A 14,435-nucleotide genomic window follows, 5' to 3' on the forward strand; every position below is an offset into this window, starting at 1 on the left:
GAGCCTTAAGGGAGGGAGGGAAAGGCAGGTGCTGGGAGGGGACCGGAAGGCAGGGAAGAAGTGTGTGTGTGAGAAGGGGGCAGGATGGAGAGAAAGGGAAGGTCCGGGTTCCCAGCAGAGGGCGGAATTGTGCAACAGGCATGGGGAGTGGGAGGAGGTTGCCAGCGAACAAAGAAAGAGGCCGCAAGGTCAAAGCAGAAGGGGCAGGTGGTGAGCTCCTGGGCTGCTGCAAGAGAAAAAGGGGAGAATTGGAGACCCTAGATTCGATATGAACCAAGAAGAAAGAGACCCGTAGCAAAGCTCAGGTAAGAAACTAGTAAAATGGATCAGAGGTAACTAGCCTTGGGTGTACAAGGAGAGCTCTTTTTGGGGCGAAAGACAAATGAACCCAGGAGGCAGAGAGCAGAGAGACAGCCAGCCCTCAGGTGAGGAGCAGGACTTTGGGGACCACTGCGGGGCGCCCTGTTCATGGTAGGTATCACTGACCTGTCCGAGAGGCAGCATAACCTGCAGGCTGAGACTGGGTGCCTAGGTTCAAACTTTGCCACTTGTCAGTTCTGTGATCTCAGGCAAATGACTTCGAGTCCCTTTGCCACAGTTCCTCATCTGTATAACAGGAATAATAATGATAATAATGGTACATAAGTCATGTGGTGTTATGAAGATTAAATGGGTTATTTGGAAGATGCTTAGAACATGCCTGGCTTATTCCTTTGTAAGTGCTATATATGTGTTTGTTCAAAAAATTAAAAATACTTATAATGACAAATTTCCAGCAGATCACAGTAAAACATTTTGAGGAAGATGTGTCTTTTCACAATTCACACAAAATTTGTGGTGTATGCCAGTCACGGGGCCCGTGGAGGGGTCAAAGGGAGATAATGAGCGGAAACCACAAGTTTTGAGGCATTCGGGCCAGAGAGAGGAGGGTCGAGCACATCCTCTACGGTCCCTAGGGGCCTACAGGAGCCTACAGAGCGTCTTCCGGGCCCCTCAAGGAGGCAGGGCCTGGGCTCTGGCCGGGTTTGCTCCAGAGCTCACAGCCAACCTCTGTTCTTTTCTCCCCGGCCCAGATGAGACCTTCCTAAGGATGGATGAGGTGGGCCACATCCCGCAGACAGCAGCCAGCCACGCGGGCTCCCCAGGCTCGCTTCCCACAGATGAGCAGCCCCTCGCCGACATGCTCCAGCCTGACCCTCGGGACACCCTCTATCGAGGTGAGGCCGCACTCGGTTGCATGCTTGTCACCCAGCCTGGGGACAGGATGCTGCCAGGTCCATGGTGTGGGTGGTGGAGACTCAGGAGACCTGCAGTTCTACCAGCGTCCCCTGGCTGTGTAAAATAGTGTCCACAGATTGTGGTGTAAAATATAACATGCATAAAGAAAAGTATAAAAATATGTACGTACAACTTTACATTATACAGATCATTACAGAGCAAACATTTGTGTAACTACCACCCAGGACTGGAAAGAGAACAAGAACCCGAAGTTCCTTGTGCATCCCCCTGCAGTCACAAATACCGTAGTTTCTTGCTGGATTCTGGCTCTTGTCATCCAGTGAGAGAAATATGTTCCCACTAAGGCGTTAGAGTCTTTTGACAAAGTCATGTCCTGCATCTACCCGCGCCTCCCCTTCTAGAAGGAAATTCGGTTAATCCACTGCACTAGGGTGCGGTTTAGCATCCTCTTGGAAGTCGCTAAGCTTTACTGAGGCTAGCCCTGTAGAGTGATCCCAACGCTATATTGTGCCTTGAACTAGGGACTGTCTAAGTCCTCTGTCACCAAGGTGCTGCATGAATGCCCCTTCTCCAGATGAGTGGTGCCAGCCTTGGTCTAGCAGCCTCAGCCACTGGCCATGGACTCTGACCACAGCTGCCTCGAGTGAACACAAAAAGGGGCCTGCTAAGGGCAGAGGACTTCAGCCTCACCTCTCGGCCGGGAGCCTTCGTGGCTCCAAGCCAGCCCGTTTCAGGTTCCCATCCCCACCCTCACCCCTCTTCCCTTACCTCCCCAGTGCCTCTGATCCCCAAGTCTCATCTCCGCCACGTCCTGCCTGATTGTCCCTACAAACCCAGCTACCTGGTGGATGGGCTTCCCCTGCAGCGCTACCAAGGCCTCCGGTTTGTAAGTCTGGGGTCTGGGCAGTGGGGGGCAGGAGTGAGAGAGGGCTTGCTGCCTAAGGCTGAGATGGGGGTTGCTGAAGCTGACTGCCCCCTCCTCCCCACGTCGCATGCCAGCAGACAGGATGGCCTCACAGGTCCCTGGGCTGGGAGAACTAGCATTCCAAGTTGCTTCTGGCCCAGATGGACTGCCCTGCAAAGCCTGAGAAATGGAGTTCTGCCTTAGGAAGCCCCGTTGATCAGTTCTGCCCCAGCGATAATGTGAGGTGGGCTGGTGTGAGGCTTCTTACACTCCCTGCTTCATGGGCCACACGACTGTGTCCTGCCTGAGTCGGTCCTGTCAGCCAGTCAGCCAGCACTATTTATTACACTCATAGGCAAGGCACTGGGGAAATGAACTATGGAGAGCAGTGAAAGAGAATCTCCAGCCCATGTGGAAACTGGAGAGGCAGAATGAACACTGTACCCAAATTGAGAGATGATTATGAGAATGGCCAGGACTCAGAGGATGGCTGGGGTGTCACTCAGAAGGTTTTGGGTAGAGATCACCCTGAGCTATGTTTAAGGAAGGCAAAAAGGAAGAGTGTAGTAAATAGTACAGGGGGTTGTTCCAGCACGGTGGGAGGTTGCAGGTAAAGGAGCAGAGGTTGCAGGCGAGGATAAGGTAGCTGGAGAAAGCAGGGAGGGTCTCGGCTGCCGCTGGGGAGAATGAGCTGGATGGGGAGAGGAGGGACTCATGCACTGGGGAGCTGGCTAGGTCCAGGGTTACGGTAGGTCCAGAGAGCCCAGAGAGGAGGCATGAAGAGTGGCGTGGAATCCTGGTCTGCGCAAGCAGATGTTTCATTCAGAGCATCCCTTCTCTCCCCACTAGGGCAGGTCCCTAGGAGCTGGAGGTAGGCTCAACTCTGGCTGGCTGATTTCTTACCTGGATCCCACCCTCTTCCTCCTGCTGCTGCTTTCTCTACCTCCAGGTTCATCTGTCCTTCGTTTACCCCAATGACTACACCCGCCTGAGCCACATGGAAACCCATAACAAATGCTTCTACCAGGAAAGCACGTTCTACCAGGACAGGTGAGCAGCACTGAATGGGGCAAGAAGATAGTGCTCTGCTGGAGCCTGGATGGCTGCCTAGAGGGGCCACAGGTGTCCTTCCAGCCCAAGGAGCCTTGGCTCTTCCTGGGCACTTGCATGCTCACAGACCCACACACGCTCCCACCCAGCCTGTGTCCTCTGCTCTGGGCTGAGGCATGACTTCCGACTGCTGCTGGGACTTGAGCAGAGCCTCCTGCTTTGCCTGCCGGGCACGGAGGCCATTCTGCCTATCCCTTCCTCCTGCAGGTTCAGCTTTCAGGAATACATCAAGATTGACCAACCTGACAAACGGGGACCGGAACAGCCAGGTACAGAGTGAGAGCTGAGTCTTCCAGGTCAGCCTGGGAGGGGTGACCACGGTCTGTTTCCAGGAGGAATACAGACCATGCCAGCCCTGCCCCCGAGGAGCTCAAAATCCAAACCGCATGGCCCTGGCCCCTCCCTCACCTCAGGGCGCAGAGCAGGGCTCCTGGCTTTTCTGTACGAAGGCACATATATGACATGATGGTTGGTAACAGCATGCTGGGTCAGCTGGAGGAGATCCCGGGCCCTGGAGATTACTTGGGCTGCTTGAGGGCGTGCTATCCCTGGCTTGACATTTGAGATGTTCTGCTGCGGAGAAGCACCGTGCTTCCTGTGGCCTTTCTTTTTGAGGTGTTAGGGCCTGGCTGGGTCCGTTTGTTGGGATCCTACATGTGCCAGGCACCTGCTAGGCACTCTGTACTTCATATCACACCATCTTCACAAAAACCATGTGGAGGATGGATTATTAGTCCCTTAATGCAAGTGAAGAAACTGGGGTTACTGAAGTTGAGTGACTTGCCCCAGATCACACAGTAAGTGGCAGAGCCCAGCTGCCATCCCTGTCTGAAACGCCTTGGAGTATCACACATAATCAATCATCAGCTGTCTTGTATATCTTCTTGGGGAAAGGTTGGAAACTCTGACGTGAGGTATGGTTGTTATTAACAACAGGTTTTGAGGAAGGCCTTCTAGAAGAGTCCCAGTATGGAGAGGCGGCAGAGGAAACCCCGGCCTCCAATGACCAGAATGCCAGGAGGCCAGAGGGAAAACAAGTGCCTACCTCTACCCCGGGGCAGGATGTCACCGACTACCGCCTCCGAAGCCTGCGGAAGCTCCTGGCGTGGTCCCGGGAGGAACTGCGGGCCCCCTTTTCCAAACAGAACTCTATGGCTCCCTTCCCAGGGAGGACCAGCAACGTCCCAGGGCGGCAACCAGAGAAGAGGGAGAGAAAACCCAGCCCTGAGCCCAGCAGAGATCCACCTCACTCTGACAAGCGGCCCCCTGGGCACCTGGTGGGGAACCGGCCACAAGTCAAAAGGCCCGGGCCCACGGGTGACAGCCCCAGGAAGACTCTAGGGCAGTCCCAGTGGCTTAATCAAGTTGAGTCATACATTGCAAAGCAGAGGAGGGGTGACAGGATGGAACCTCTGGCCCCGAGGCGGGGCTGGCCAGGGGAGGAGGAGGTGGTAGCAGCTGCAGGCCAGGAAGGCCAAGTGGAGGGAGAGGAAGAGGGTGAAGAAGAGGAAGAGGAAGAGGATGTGAGTGAGGTGTTTGAATATGTGCCCATGTTTGACCCCGTGGTGAACTGGGACCAGACCTTCAGCGCACGGAACCTTGATTTCCAAGCCCTGCGGAACGACTGGATTGATCTGAACTGTAACACGTCTGGCAACCTGCTGCTGCCAGAGCAGGAGGCTCTCGAGATCACACGGGTCTTCTTAAAGAAGCTCAACCAGAGGAGCCGGGGGTAAGGTAAAGGGCTCTCCTGGGCCAGGGCTGAGGCTTGTGGCAGCCTGCTGGCCAGGGAGCAGGGACCTGGGGCTGCATCAGGCACCCCCGCTGCAGACTCCTGGGAAGGACAGGTGCCTGGAGCCCCTGCCCCTGGAGGTGACTTGGACCAACCAGTCTGGTGTTTGTCCCACCATCAGGCAAGGTTCTCAAATGCCTGGGGCCCTGGCCCAAGAGCACTGGGGAGGCTTGACAAATGGGGTCCCCTTTCCCGGGAAGGAGCTAGTAAAAAGACAGATCAGGCAAAACTGAGGCTGAAAGAAACTCAAAAGAAGCACAGATGTGAGCTGAAAGGACTAGGGCAGAAGACATGGCTGAGTTCTTTATTGTTTCATTCATTGAACCAATCAACATTTTTTTCAGATGAGATAATATTCACATACCATTTAATTTACCATTTTAGAGTATACAATTCAGTGGTTTTTAAGTATATTCATGATATTGTATAACCATCACCACTCTATGATTCCAGACGTTTTTTAAATCGCTTTTTAAAGGGTCCCTGAATCTAATGGTGGTTAATTCCCATTCCTCCTTCCTCCCAGACCCTGGCAACCACTACTCTACTTTCTATCGCTATAGATTTACCTGCTCGAGACATTACATATAAATGGAATTATATAATATGTGGCCTTTTGCATCTGTCTCCTTACACTTAGCAAAAAGTTTTTAAGGCTCATCCATGTTGTAGAATGTATTACGTATTTCAGTCCTTTATATTGCTGTATAATATTTTCTTGTATGGATATTCCACATATTGTGTAGCCGTTCATCAGTTAATTGACATTTGGGTTATTTCCACTTTTTGGCTATTATGAATACAATACAGTGAACATTCATGTACTAAGTTTTTGTGTGAACATGTTTTCAGTTCCCTTGGGTATACACCCAGGAATAGAAGTGCTCGGTCATATGGTAACTCTATGTTTAACATTTTTGGGACCTGCCAATCTCTTTTCCAAATCAGCTGCACCCTTTTACATTCCCATCAGCAGTGCATGGAGGTTCCAATTTCTCTACTTCCTAGCCAACACTTGTGATTTTCCCTTAAAAAAAAATAACCATCCCAATGGGTGTGAAATGGTATCACATTGTGCTTTTGATGTGCATTTCCTTAGTGACTAATGAGGCTGAGTTAACCAATCAACATTTATCTAATTGTGTATTATCACTGTTAACTGGACAGAGCATTTTATTAATGAAGGTCAACTTCTGAAGGAAACTCTCTCGCCTTATATATGATCTCCGGTATAAAAGACTTGAGAGATCATCCCAGCTCAGTACGTGCATTTTTAAAGAGGGAGGCAGGGGACACTAGAGAGGGTAAGCGTCTTAGCCAATGGCAAAGCTAGGACAAAAACCAGGGTCTCTCGACAATTGGCCTTGCAGCCTTTTACCACACTGTGCCACCCCACATTACGAGAAAGAATTACTCAAGCCCTCCCACCCTTTTTGCCATAGGAGGTACCAGCTACAGCGCATCGTGAACGTGGAGAAGCGTCAGGACCAGCTACGTGGGGGTCGCTACCTCCTGGAGCTTGAGCTGCTGGAGCAAGGCCGGCGCCTGGTGCGGCTCTCTGAGTATGTGTCTGCACGAGGCTGGCAGGGCATCGATCCAGCCGGTGGGGAAGAGTCCGAGGCCCGGAACCTGCAGGGCCTGGTTTGGGGCCCACACAACCACCGGAGACGTGTCTTGAATGTCCAGGCTCCAGAGCCCAAGCTGTGCTGGCCCCAGGGCTTCTCCTGGAATCACCAAGCCGTGGTCCACTTCATCGTGCCTGGTGAGCCTGCGGCCGGGCCTGGGCGCTGTCAGCCGAGCAGGGATCCTAAGAGTGATCGTGAGCGCCCAGGTCTTTGCTCATTGATTCAGCCTCTTAGGAACTTTTGAAAACAGCCACTTTACTGTTGAGGAACTGAGGCTCACAAGGGAAGGGTCACTAGTCTAAGTTTACATGGCTGGAAAGTGTTAGGGCTGGGAATGGATACTGACTTGAGGCCATCGCTCTTTCTATGGTACCCAAGTTTCAGGGTGGGGTGTGATAATCAGCTGGGCTTGTGCTGGGATTTCTAACTGGTCTGGGGAAGTATGACAGAGAGGGTTCTTAATAGAATGGGGTCCTTATAATGAGAAACAGGACGGGAGTATAACAATGGGGTAGGACAGGAGATAAAGGATGATAATGAGATGGACAGATTACAGGGTTTTAGGGTTAGAGCATGGGGGATTGCTATGAGAGAACTGATGGCTGGTCCTAGCCAAAGGCCTTCTCAGGGCAGAGAGGCCCCTTCCGTGGTGAGCTCACCTCTGCCTTCTGTCTTTGTACTGCATTGCTACCGATTTCCCATAGCTGCATTGCCCCTGAGCAGAGGTCAGATGGGGTTCCGACTCATGCCGGACCCAGGAGTGAACATGGCCTTCTTTGTGTTACCTCTGCTTCTTTCCACCTACCCTACTTGGGCAGTGAAGAACCAGGCACGCTGGGTGCAGCAGTTCATCAGAGACATGGAAAAGCTGTTCCAAGTCACCGGTGACTCACACTTCAACATCATCATCACTGACTATAGCAGTGAGGACATGGATGTCGAGATGGCCCTGAAAAGGTCCAAGCTGCGGAGGTGAGGAGGCTTCTGGACTGGAGCGCAGCCTGAACCTTCCTTCCTAAAGTCTCAGGACTGCTGGGTCTGGAGCAGAGCCAGGAGTCTCATCCAGCTTTGCCAACTCCCAGTCTCTGTCCATAATCCCATGCCAGGAACGCATCATTGCCACTCTGCCTGCTAACTTCCTTCAGGGGACCACGACAGCCTCATCCTAATCCTCAGCCCTTCTCTCCTCCCCTGCAGCTACCAGTACATGAAGCTAAGTGGAAACTTCGAGCGTTCAGCTGGACTTCAGGCTGGCATAGACCTGGTGAAGGCAAGTGGACTGGGAGGGGCTTGAGAGATGTGATCGAGGACTGGATGAGAGGAAGACATTCGGGATGTGTGGGGCAGTGAGCTCCTCAGGGAGGAAGGAGTGAGGAGACCGGGGTCCTCTCTGTTGTGCTACCAGGGTGGGACTGAACAAATGACAGTGGAGCATTTGTCCAGAGTCCTTGGAGTCCACAAAGGGTGGGGAAGGAATCAGAATTACCTTCTGATTGTAAGAACTGCGCTCTGACGCCCAGTGCCATGGAAATCTGCCCAGTAGCTTGTTTTGTGGAAGTTTGTCAGACATCCAAATGGAGGGAGCCAGAGTTTCGTCCGGGAGTGTGGCTTGGCCTCCTAGCCCTGGTCGGGGGGTCAGCTGATCCTCCCACTGTGTCCCCAGGACCCACACAGCATCATCTTCCTCTGTGACCTCCACATCCACTTCCCAGCTGGAGTCATAGACACCATCCGGAAGCACTGTGTGGAGGGCAAGATGGCCTTCGCCCCCATGGTGATGCGGCTACATTGCGGGGCCACCCCCCAGTGGCCTGAGGGTGAGCCATGCCCTGAGCTGGGGAGGGTAGGATAGTCCTCTCTGGCCTTGGTTCTTAGTCCCAGAGCTGGAAACAGTTCTGCCGCAGCAGGGTCACCCTCTGCACCCTGCCCTCCGCTCCTCTGCTCACCTGGGTAGTCCAGAGAAGCGTCCCCCGGGCAATGCCAACGGCCGCAGCAGCAGCAGCAGCAGTGATGAGCATTGCTCGCCCCATCCCCCCCTTTATCCATTCATCACACAGTTATTAAGCATTTACCACGTGCCAGACTTTGTGCCCTGTGAGGGTGCAAAGGTGGAGACAGGCCACCTGTCTCTGAGAGGGAAATGGCCAAGGAGCACTTGGCGGTGCTTTAGTAGCTACTGTCGTGAGTCCCATCCTATTGCAGGGCTATCAGCAGCCCTTGGTCACTCCTTGGTAGGACTCCTGTTTTCACTGGACTCTGAACCTTAGCTCAAGGGGCTACCCCCTAAGACAAGCAAGGGACTTGCTCACATGAGACAGTTTTCAGCTGCAGGCACTCCATCTTCCATCTTTCAGAAAAGGCTCTAGGGATGCCACCTAGAGGCCTTCTTTATTCTTTTCTCCTGGCTCTGGCTCACCTCACCTGGAGCTTCTTGTCCATAGGCTACTGGGAGGTGAATGGATTTGGGCTGCTTGGCATCTACAAGTCAGACCTGGCCAGGATCGGGGGCATGAACACCAAGGAGTTCCGAGACCGCTGGGGTGGGGAAGACTGGGAGCTGCTGGACAGGTGACTGGGAAAGGGGGGCGCCTGCGGGGTCTGCTGGAATTCCATCCAGTGGTCGCTCCGGGGCTCGGGGCACGGGGTGAGAGCAGCCTAGTCCCAGGCTGCAGATTCCCCAAAAGCAGGTGAAGGCACTGGAGACAGAGGAGGCTCTGCCACTTACTTGGGCTCCAGTTACTTCCCTTGCAGAGACTCAGTTTCTCTCCCTGTTTAAAGGGGTGGATACTGCCTCTGTCTCTGTCACAGGGCTGGTGTGGAAAGTGCTTGGTAAACTGTCAGGGAAAAAGTAAACATGGATCTCTACAGATGTAAATGATAATGTTCTGAGCGGCAAGCAAGTCGCGGTGGGAACACGTGGCTCCATCCTCCAGGTCGGCGCGCTCCTCCCCTCCGCAGCTGCCTCGGGGAGGAGGCTGAAGTTGTGGCATGGATAAGAGAGACAGGCCAAGGGGTCAGGGAAGACTTTGGAGCCAGCAAAAGAGGTCACTTGGACCATTAAAGGGCAACAAGCTATCCAGGAGATTCTGAGTCCCTGGCAGCCTGGGGAGAAGGGAGTTTCAGGGAGTGGTCCCTGGCATGAAAAGCCTTAGAGCAGGATGGGGCAGGGAGCTGGCTGGGCCAGGACCCCATGTTGTAGGGGATTGTGGAACTCATCCCCTACAACCTGGTGAGGAAGCGGAGGCTGTGTTAGTATGAGATTCCTCTTTCAAGAAATTTGCTGTCAAGAGAAGGGGAGGGAAAGAGGATGATACTTTGAAAGTTGAGCTTAAGGGGTGGGAGCAAAGGAGGGAGGGGGTGGGGGGGAATCCAAGAAAAAAAGGGTATAATTGCTGGAACGGTGTCCAGGGGAGGTAGACAGGGCGAGGTCAGGGCCACTGGTGCAGTGCGGGCCTTGACAAGGGAGAGATGCACTTCTTCCTGAGAGACAGGACAAATGCAGCCACCAGTCACTGGACCCCTGTACTGGTAGGTGACCCACACCCATTGCCTTATTTATTCCTTCCCAAACTTCTGTGACGTAGGTATAATTATCTCCATTTTCCTTAAGAGGAAAGTGAGCCTTGAGAAATTAATAACTTGCCCCAAATCTAACAACTCATAAGTGTCAGAGACTTAAAACCTGGATGCATTTATGTTTTCTCCCTGGAGGGAAGAAAGGAAAGGAAGATGACAATACTGAGAGAATTTACAGTGGAAAGGAGGGAGGTGGAGGGAGCTTATATGAGATAACCCAGCTCTCCTAAAGCCAGATCCAAGTAGATTCCCGAAGGGGACAGAAGCCAGACCAGCGTCACCTCCCTCCGTGGTCTTCCTGTTGGCCTGGGAAGATGCAAATTCTGGTTCAGATCTCGGCCCCTCTGCCTCTACTGAGGCCCCCGTGAGAAGGAAACTGCTTCAAATTCCAGTAACTTCCACCCTGCCCCAAGTACAGGCCTCTCTCATACTTTATTGTTTTATTTTTTAAATCATGTTTATTCTATTACACTTGTCTCAATTTTCCCCCCGTTGCCCTCTTCCACCCACCCCACCCCGCCCCCCTCTCCCACAGTCAGTTCCCACTCTGTTGTCCATGTCCACGGGTCATTCATTCATGTTCTTTGTTTAGTCCCCTCTTCTTTCCACCATCATCCTCCTTCCCCATCCCCTCTGGTCACTTTCAATCTGCTCCATGTTTCCATGCCTGTGGTTTATTTTGTTCGTTAGTTTATTCTGTTGATTAGATTCCACTGATAGGTGAGACCATATGGTATTTGTCTTTCACCGACTGGCTTATTTCACTTAGCATTATATTCTCCAGTTCCATCCATGTTGTTGCAAAAGGTAGGAGTTCTTTCTTTTTTTCCTAAATGCAGATTTATTTATTTATTTATTTATTTATTTATTTAATGTCAAGATCAATTATAAAATATTAAAATATTTAACTCCATTATAAAGTCTCAGCAATTAAAACATGACACCAGCACAGAAATAATCAAGTAGATCTATGAAATAAAATGAGCATTGTAGAAACAAATGTATATTATCTGTCTAACAATGTAATATATGATTAAGTTGATATTTCAAATCCATGGGGAAAATAAGGCTTATTCAACAAATAAAGTGCATGGACCACTATGACTTGAAATAAAACCAATATAGAGCCCTATTTTACACATTATACAAAAAGTATTCAGGTGAATTAAAAATCAATATGTAAAATCTAAGGAGTTTTAAGAGAAAATACAAAATAATATTTTTCTTACCCTGAAGTAACATATTCAAACCCAGAAGCTCTAAAGTAAAATATTGACAATATGACTATATTAAACACTTAAGACTACATAGTAATATATGTATAAAAAAGTTAAAAGGACAAGTAATGGAATAGGAAAGTATTTGCAACACATCTAAAAAAGGGTTAATAGTTGTTTTTGTTTTTGTTTTAGGGAAAAACTACAAACATTTAATTTAAAAAAATGTATAAAGAATACCAAAAAGTCATTTAAAACTTTTTTAGAAATAGGCAAGAAATCTACAAAAACAGGTTTAGTTTCAACCAATAATAAAGTAACAATTAAAATAACACATCATTGTCACAAATCAGATTAAGTATTAAAAATATTGGTGACTGTGAAAGGAACTGGGTTTACATAGATTCTTTTTCTTCATCTTCTTAAAGCAGTCCCTTTAACATATTTTGCAATTGCTTGTTTGGTGGAGGTGTCTTCTTTTAGCCTTCTTTTGTGTGGGAAACTCCTTATTTCGCCTTCCATTTTAATTGAGAGCCTTGCTGGGTAGAGCAGTCTTGGTTCCAGGCCTTTGCTTTTCATGACTTGGAATATTTCATGCCGTTCCCTTCTGGCTTGTAGTGTTTCTGTTGAGAAGTCAGCTGCTAGGCGTATCGGGGCTCCCTTATATGTTACTTCCTCCTTCTCCCTTGCTTCCTTTAGGATTCTCTGTTTGTCTTTGATATTTGCCATTTTAATGATGATGTGTCTTGGAGTGGGCCTCATTGGGTTCTTCTTGAATGAGACCCTCTGTGCTTCCTGGACTTGTGTGACTTTTTCTGTCCTCCAATTAGGGAAGTTTTCCATCATGACTTTTTCAAACAGGTTCTCTACCCCTTGCTCCTCTTCTTCTCCTTCTGGTATCCCTATTATACGGATATTATTACGTTTCAGGTTGTCCTGCATTTCCCTCAATGTCTCTTCATGCTTTTTGAGTCTCTTTTCATTTTCTTGCTCTTTCTGGGAGCTTTTTCCTACTTTGTCCTCCAGCTCGCTGATGGGATGCTCTGCTTCATCGAGCCTGCTTTTGATTCCTTCTACTGTGTTCTTCACTTCAGAAATTGTATTCTTCATTTCCTCTTGTGTCTTGTTGATCGTTTCTATGTCCTTTTTCATGTTGATAGAGTTTGCAGTAAGTTCCTCGTAGTTTCCCTGTATCACTGAGATTACTGAGCTTCCTTCGAACCATTGTTTTGAACTCTATCTGATAGTTTACTTGCCTCTTATTTCATTTAGTTCCCTTTGTGGGGACTCCTCCTTTCCCTTCGACTGGGGGGTGTTTCTTTGTCTTCCCATTATTTGTGAGACTCTTCTTTTTTGCCTCTGCTTCTTAAGTTGACCTGTCTTGAATTCCTGACTTTGTGGTGTGAACTTCTATGGTAGGAGACCGCTGTTTTTTTCTTTCTCTCTCTCTTTTTAAAAAATCTAGGTGGGCTGTGTGTGGGAAAGAGACAGGGAAGAGCTAAGGACAAGGTCTGTTTCAGCCCTCTGACTCTCTCACCCACTATGACATGTCTCCTGCTGGCTCAGTACCAGGAACTGTGCTGAGCACCTACATCCACCATCTCTAGTCTTTGCTACCGCCCTCCAGTGTGTATATATCATTATTATCCTCTTTCTAGAGATTAGCAAACAGGCTCTGACCGATGACATATATAACTTAACACAGTATGGAATTCAAACGCAGGCTGTCTGGCTCCAAAGCCCACACTCTGCACTTTACTTTGCTCCCCTGCCGGATGGGGGGGTGGGAGTGGGGGTGAACAGGAAGAGAGGGACAGGGTCTGTTAGAGATGTGGAGTCCAGTTGCCTCCTGTGCTTCTGAAGCTCATCCTGCCTCTCCCCAACTCAGGATCCTCCAAGCAGGTCTGGAAGTGGAACGTCTCTCCCTCAGGAATTTCTTCCATCATTTCCATTCCAAGCGAGGCATGTGGAACCGCCGCCAGATGAAGATGCCATAATCCTGAGGGGCGACCTGCTGGACCAACAACTTCCTGCCCCTTGACTTACAGCTGCTCCCCTGGCAGCCTGCTGACTGCCGGGGGGAGCGAGGAGGGGAGAAGAAGCCATGGCTGGGCCCAGAGAGGCCTCAGCACTAACACGCCCTACTCCACGGGAGCTCTCCCCTCACACAAACGGCTGCTAAGTCCCCTCCTTCATCCTCTGGGCCTCCAGAGGAAGGACTTTGGGAAGGGGCCCAGGAGGGGGTGCTCACTCAGGCACAGAGGTGGGAAAGCCCCAGGGAGGGCTGTGCGGTCAGGTCCAGGAGGGAGGCCTGCCTGAGTGACACTGGCCTGAATCCTTGAGGCGCGTGCCAGCCTCCACCTCCACCCAGTGCTCCTCACTGGGGCGGCGACCAGGAACGGGAAGCTCTTCGGTTGGACGTATTTTATTGTTCTTTTTTTTTTAATCAGAAAAGCAAAACTAATTGTCCAGCATGGACTGCGAGAGGGCGGTGGAGTGGCGCCTTTCGAAAGTGTTCCCACTCGCATACCTCAGACCCACTCCTGTGTAGAGCTGTGTCCCTCGGTCCTGGACCTGGCAGCTGACATAACCAGAGGAGCTGGCCCCACAAGGAGCACTTCCTCTGCTCCATCCCAGGCTCACGCCTCCCAGGGACACGCACGTCTATCCCCGGTAGCCGTCGAACAGCTGGCCACCAACTAGGGCATTAACCTTACCCTCCATGTGGCTCTGGCTTTAGACCCACCAGAAGCACAGAGCTGGCATCGTCTTCCTGGTGCCACAGAGGGTTGGGAGATGAGGAAGTGGTGAGCAGTGGGCTCATCCTGGTGTTTTGCATACAGGCCAAGCAGGACAGGCAAGGTGGAGGGAGGCCGAGAAGAAAGGGGATGTGGGTGTAAGTAAACTATGACTTAGATGAGAGGAGGGGGTCGGGGTCCAGCAGGAAGGGATGAAAAGAGAAGTGGAAAGCT

General features: G+C 50.7%; 1 protein-coding gene across 1 annotated transcript in view; it reads left to right on the forward strand.

The window, feature by feature from the left end:
• The window catches only part of B4GALNT3 (beta-1,4-N-acetyl-galactosaminyltransferase 3), a 99,613-nt gene extending 86,153 nt beyond the window's left edge, over positions 1–13,460 (forward strand). The window contains exons 10-20 of the mRNA XM_054577167.1: positions 1,074–1,217; positions 2,016–2,125; positions 3,093–3,193; positions 3,461–3,522; positions 4,190–4,985; positions 6,488–6,807; positions 7,489–7,642; positions 7,868–7,940; positions 8,334–8,487; positions 9,112–9,238; positions 13,352–13,460. Coding sequence (XP_054433142.1) covers positions 1,074–1,217; positions 2,016–2,125; positions 3,093–3,193; positions 3,461–3,522; positions 4,190–4,985; positions 6,488–6,807; positions 7,489–7,642; positions 7,868–7,940; positions 8,334–8,487; positions 9,112–9,238; positions 13,352–13,460 — 2,150 coding nt within the window. The remainder of the gene's footprint in view (positions 1–1,073; positions 1,218–2,015; positions 2,126–3,092; positions 3,194–3,460; positions 3,523–4,189; positions 4,986–6,487; positions 6,808–7,488; positions 7,643–7,867; positions 7,941–8,333; positions 8,488–9,111; positions 9,239–13,351) is intronic.
• The last annotated feature ends 975 nt before the right edge of the window (positions 13,461–14,435 follow it).

The sequence above is a fragment of the Pteronotus mesoamericanus genome, unplaced genomic scaffold, assembly GCF_021234165.1.
Source record: "Pteronotus mesoamericanus isolate MK-2021 breed Mesoamerican mustached bat unplaced genomic scaffold, CSHL_Meso_final contig_41, whole genome shotgun sequence".
NCBI lineage: Eukaryota > Metazoa > Chordata > Mammalia > Chiroptera > Mormoopidae > Pteronotus > Pteronotus mesoamericanus.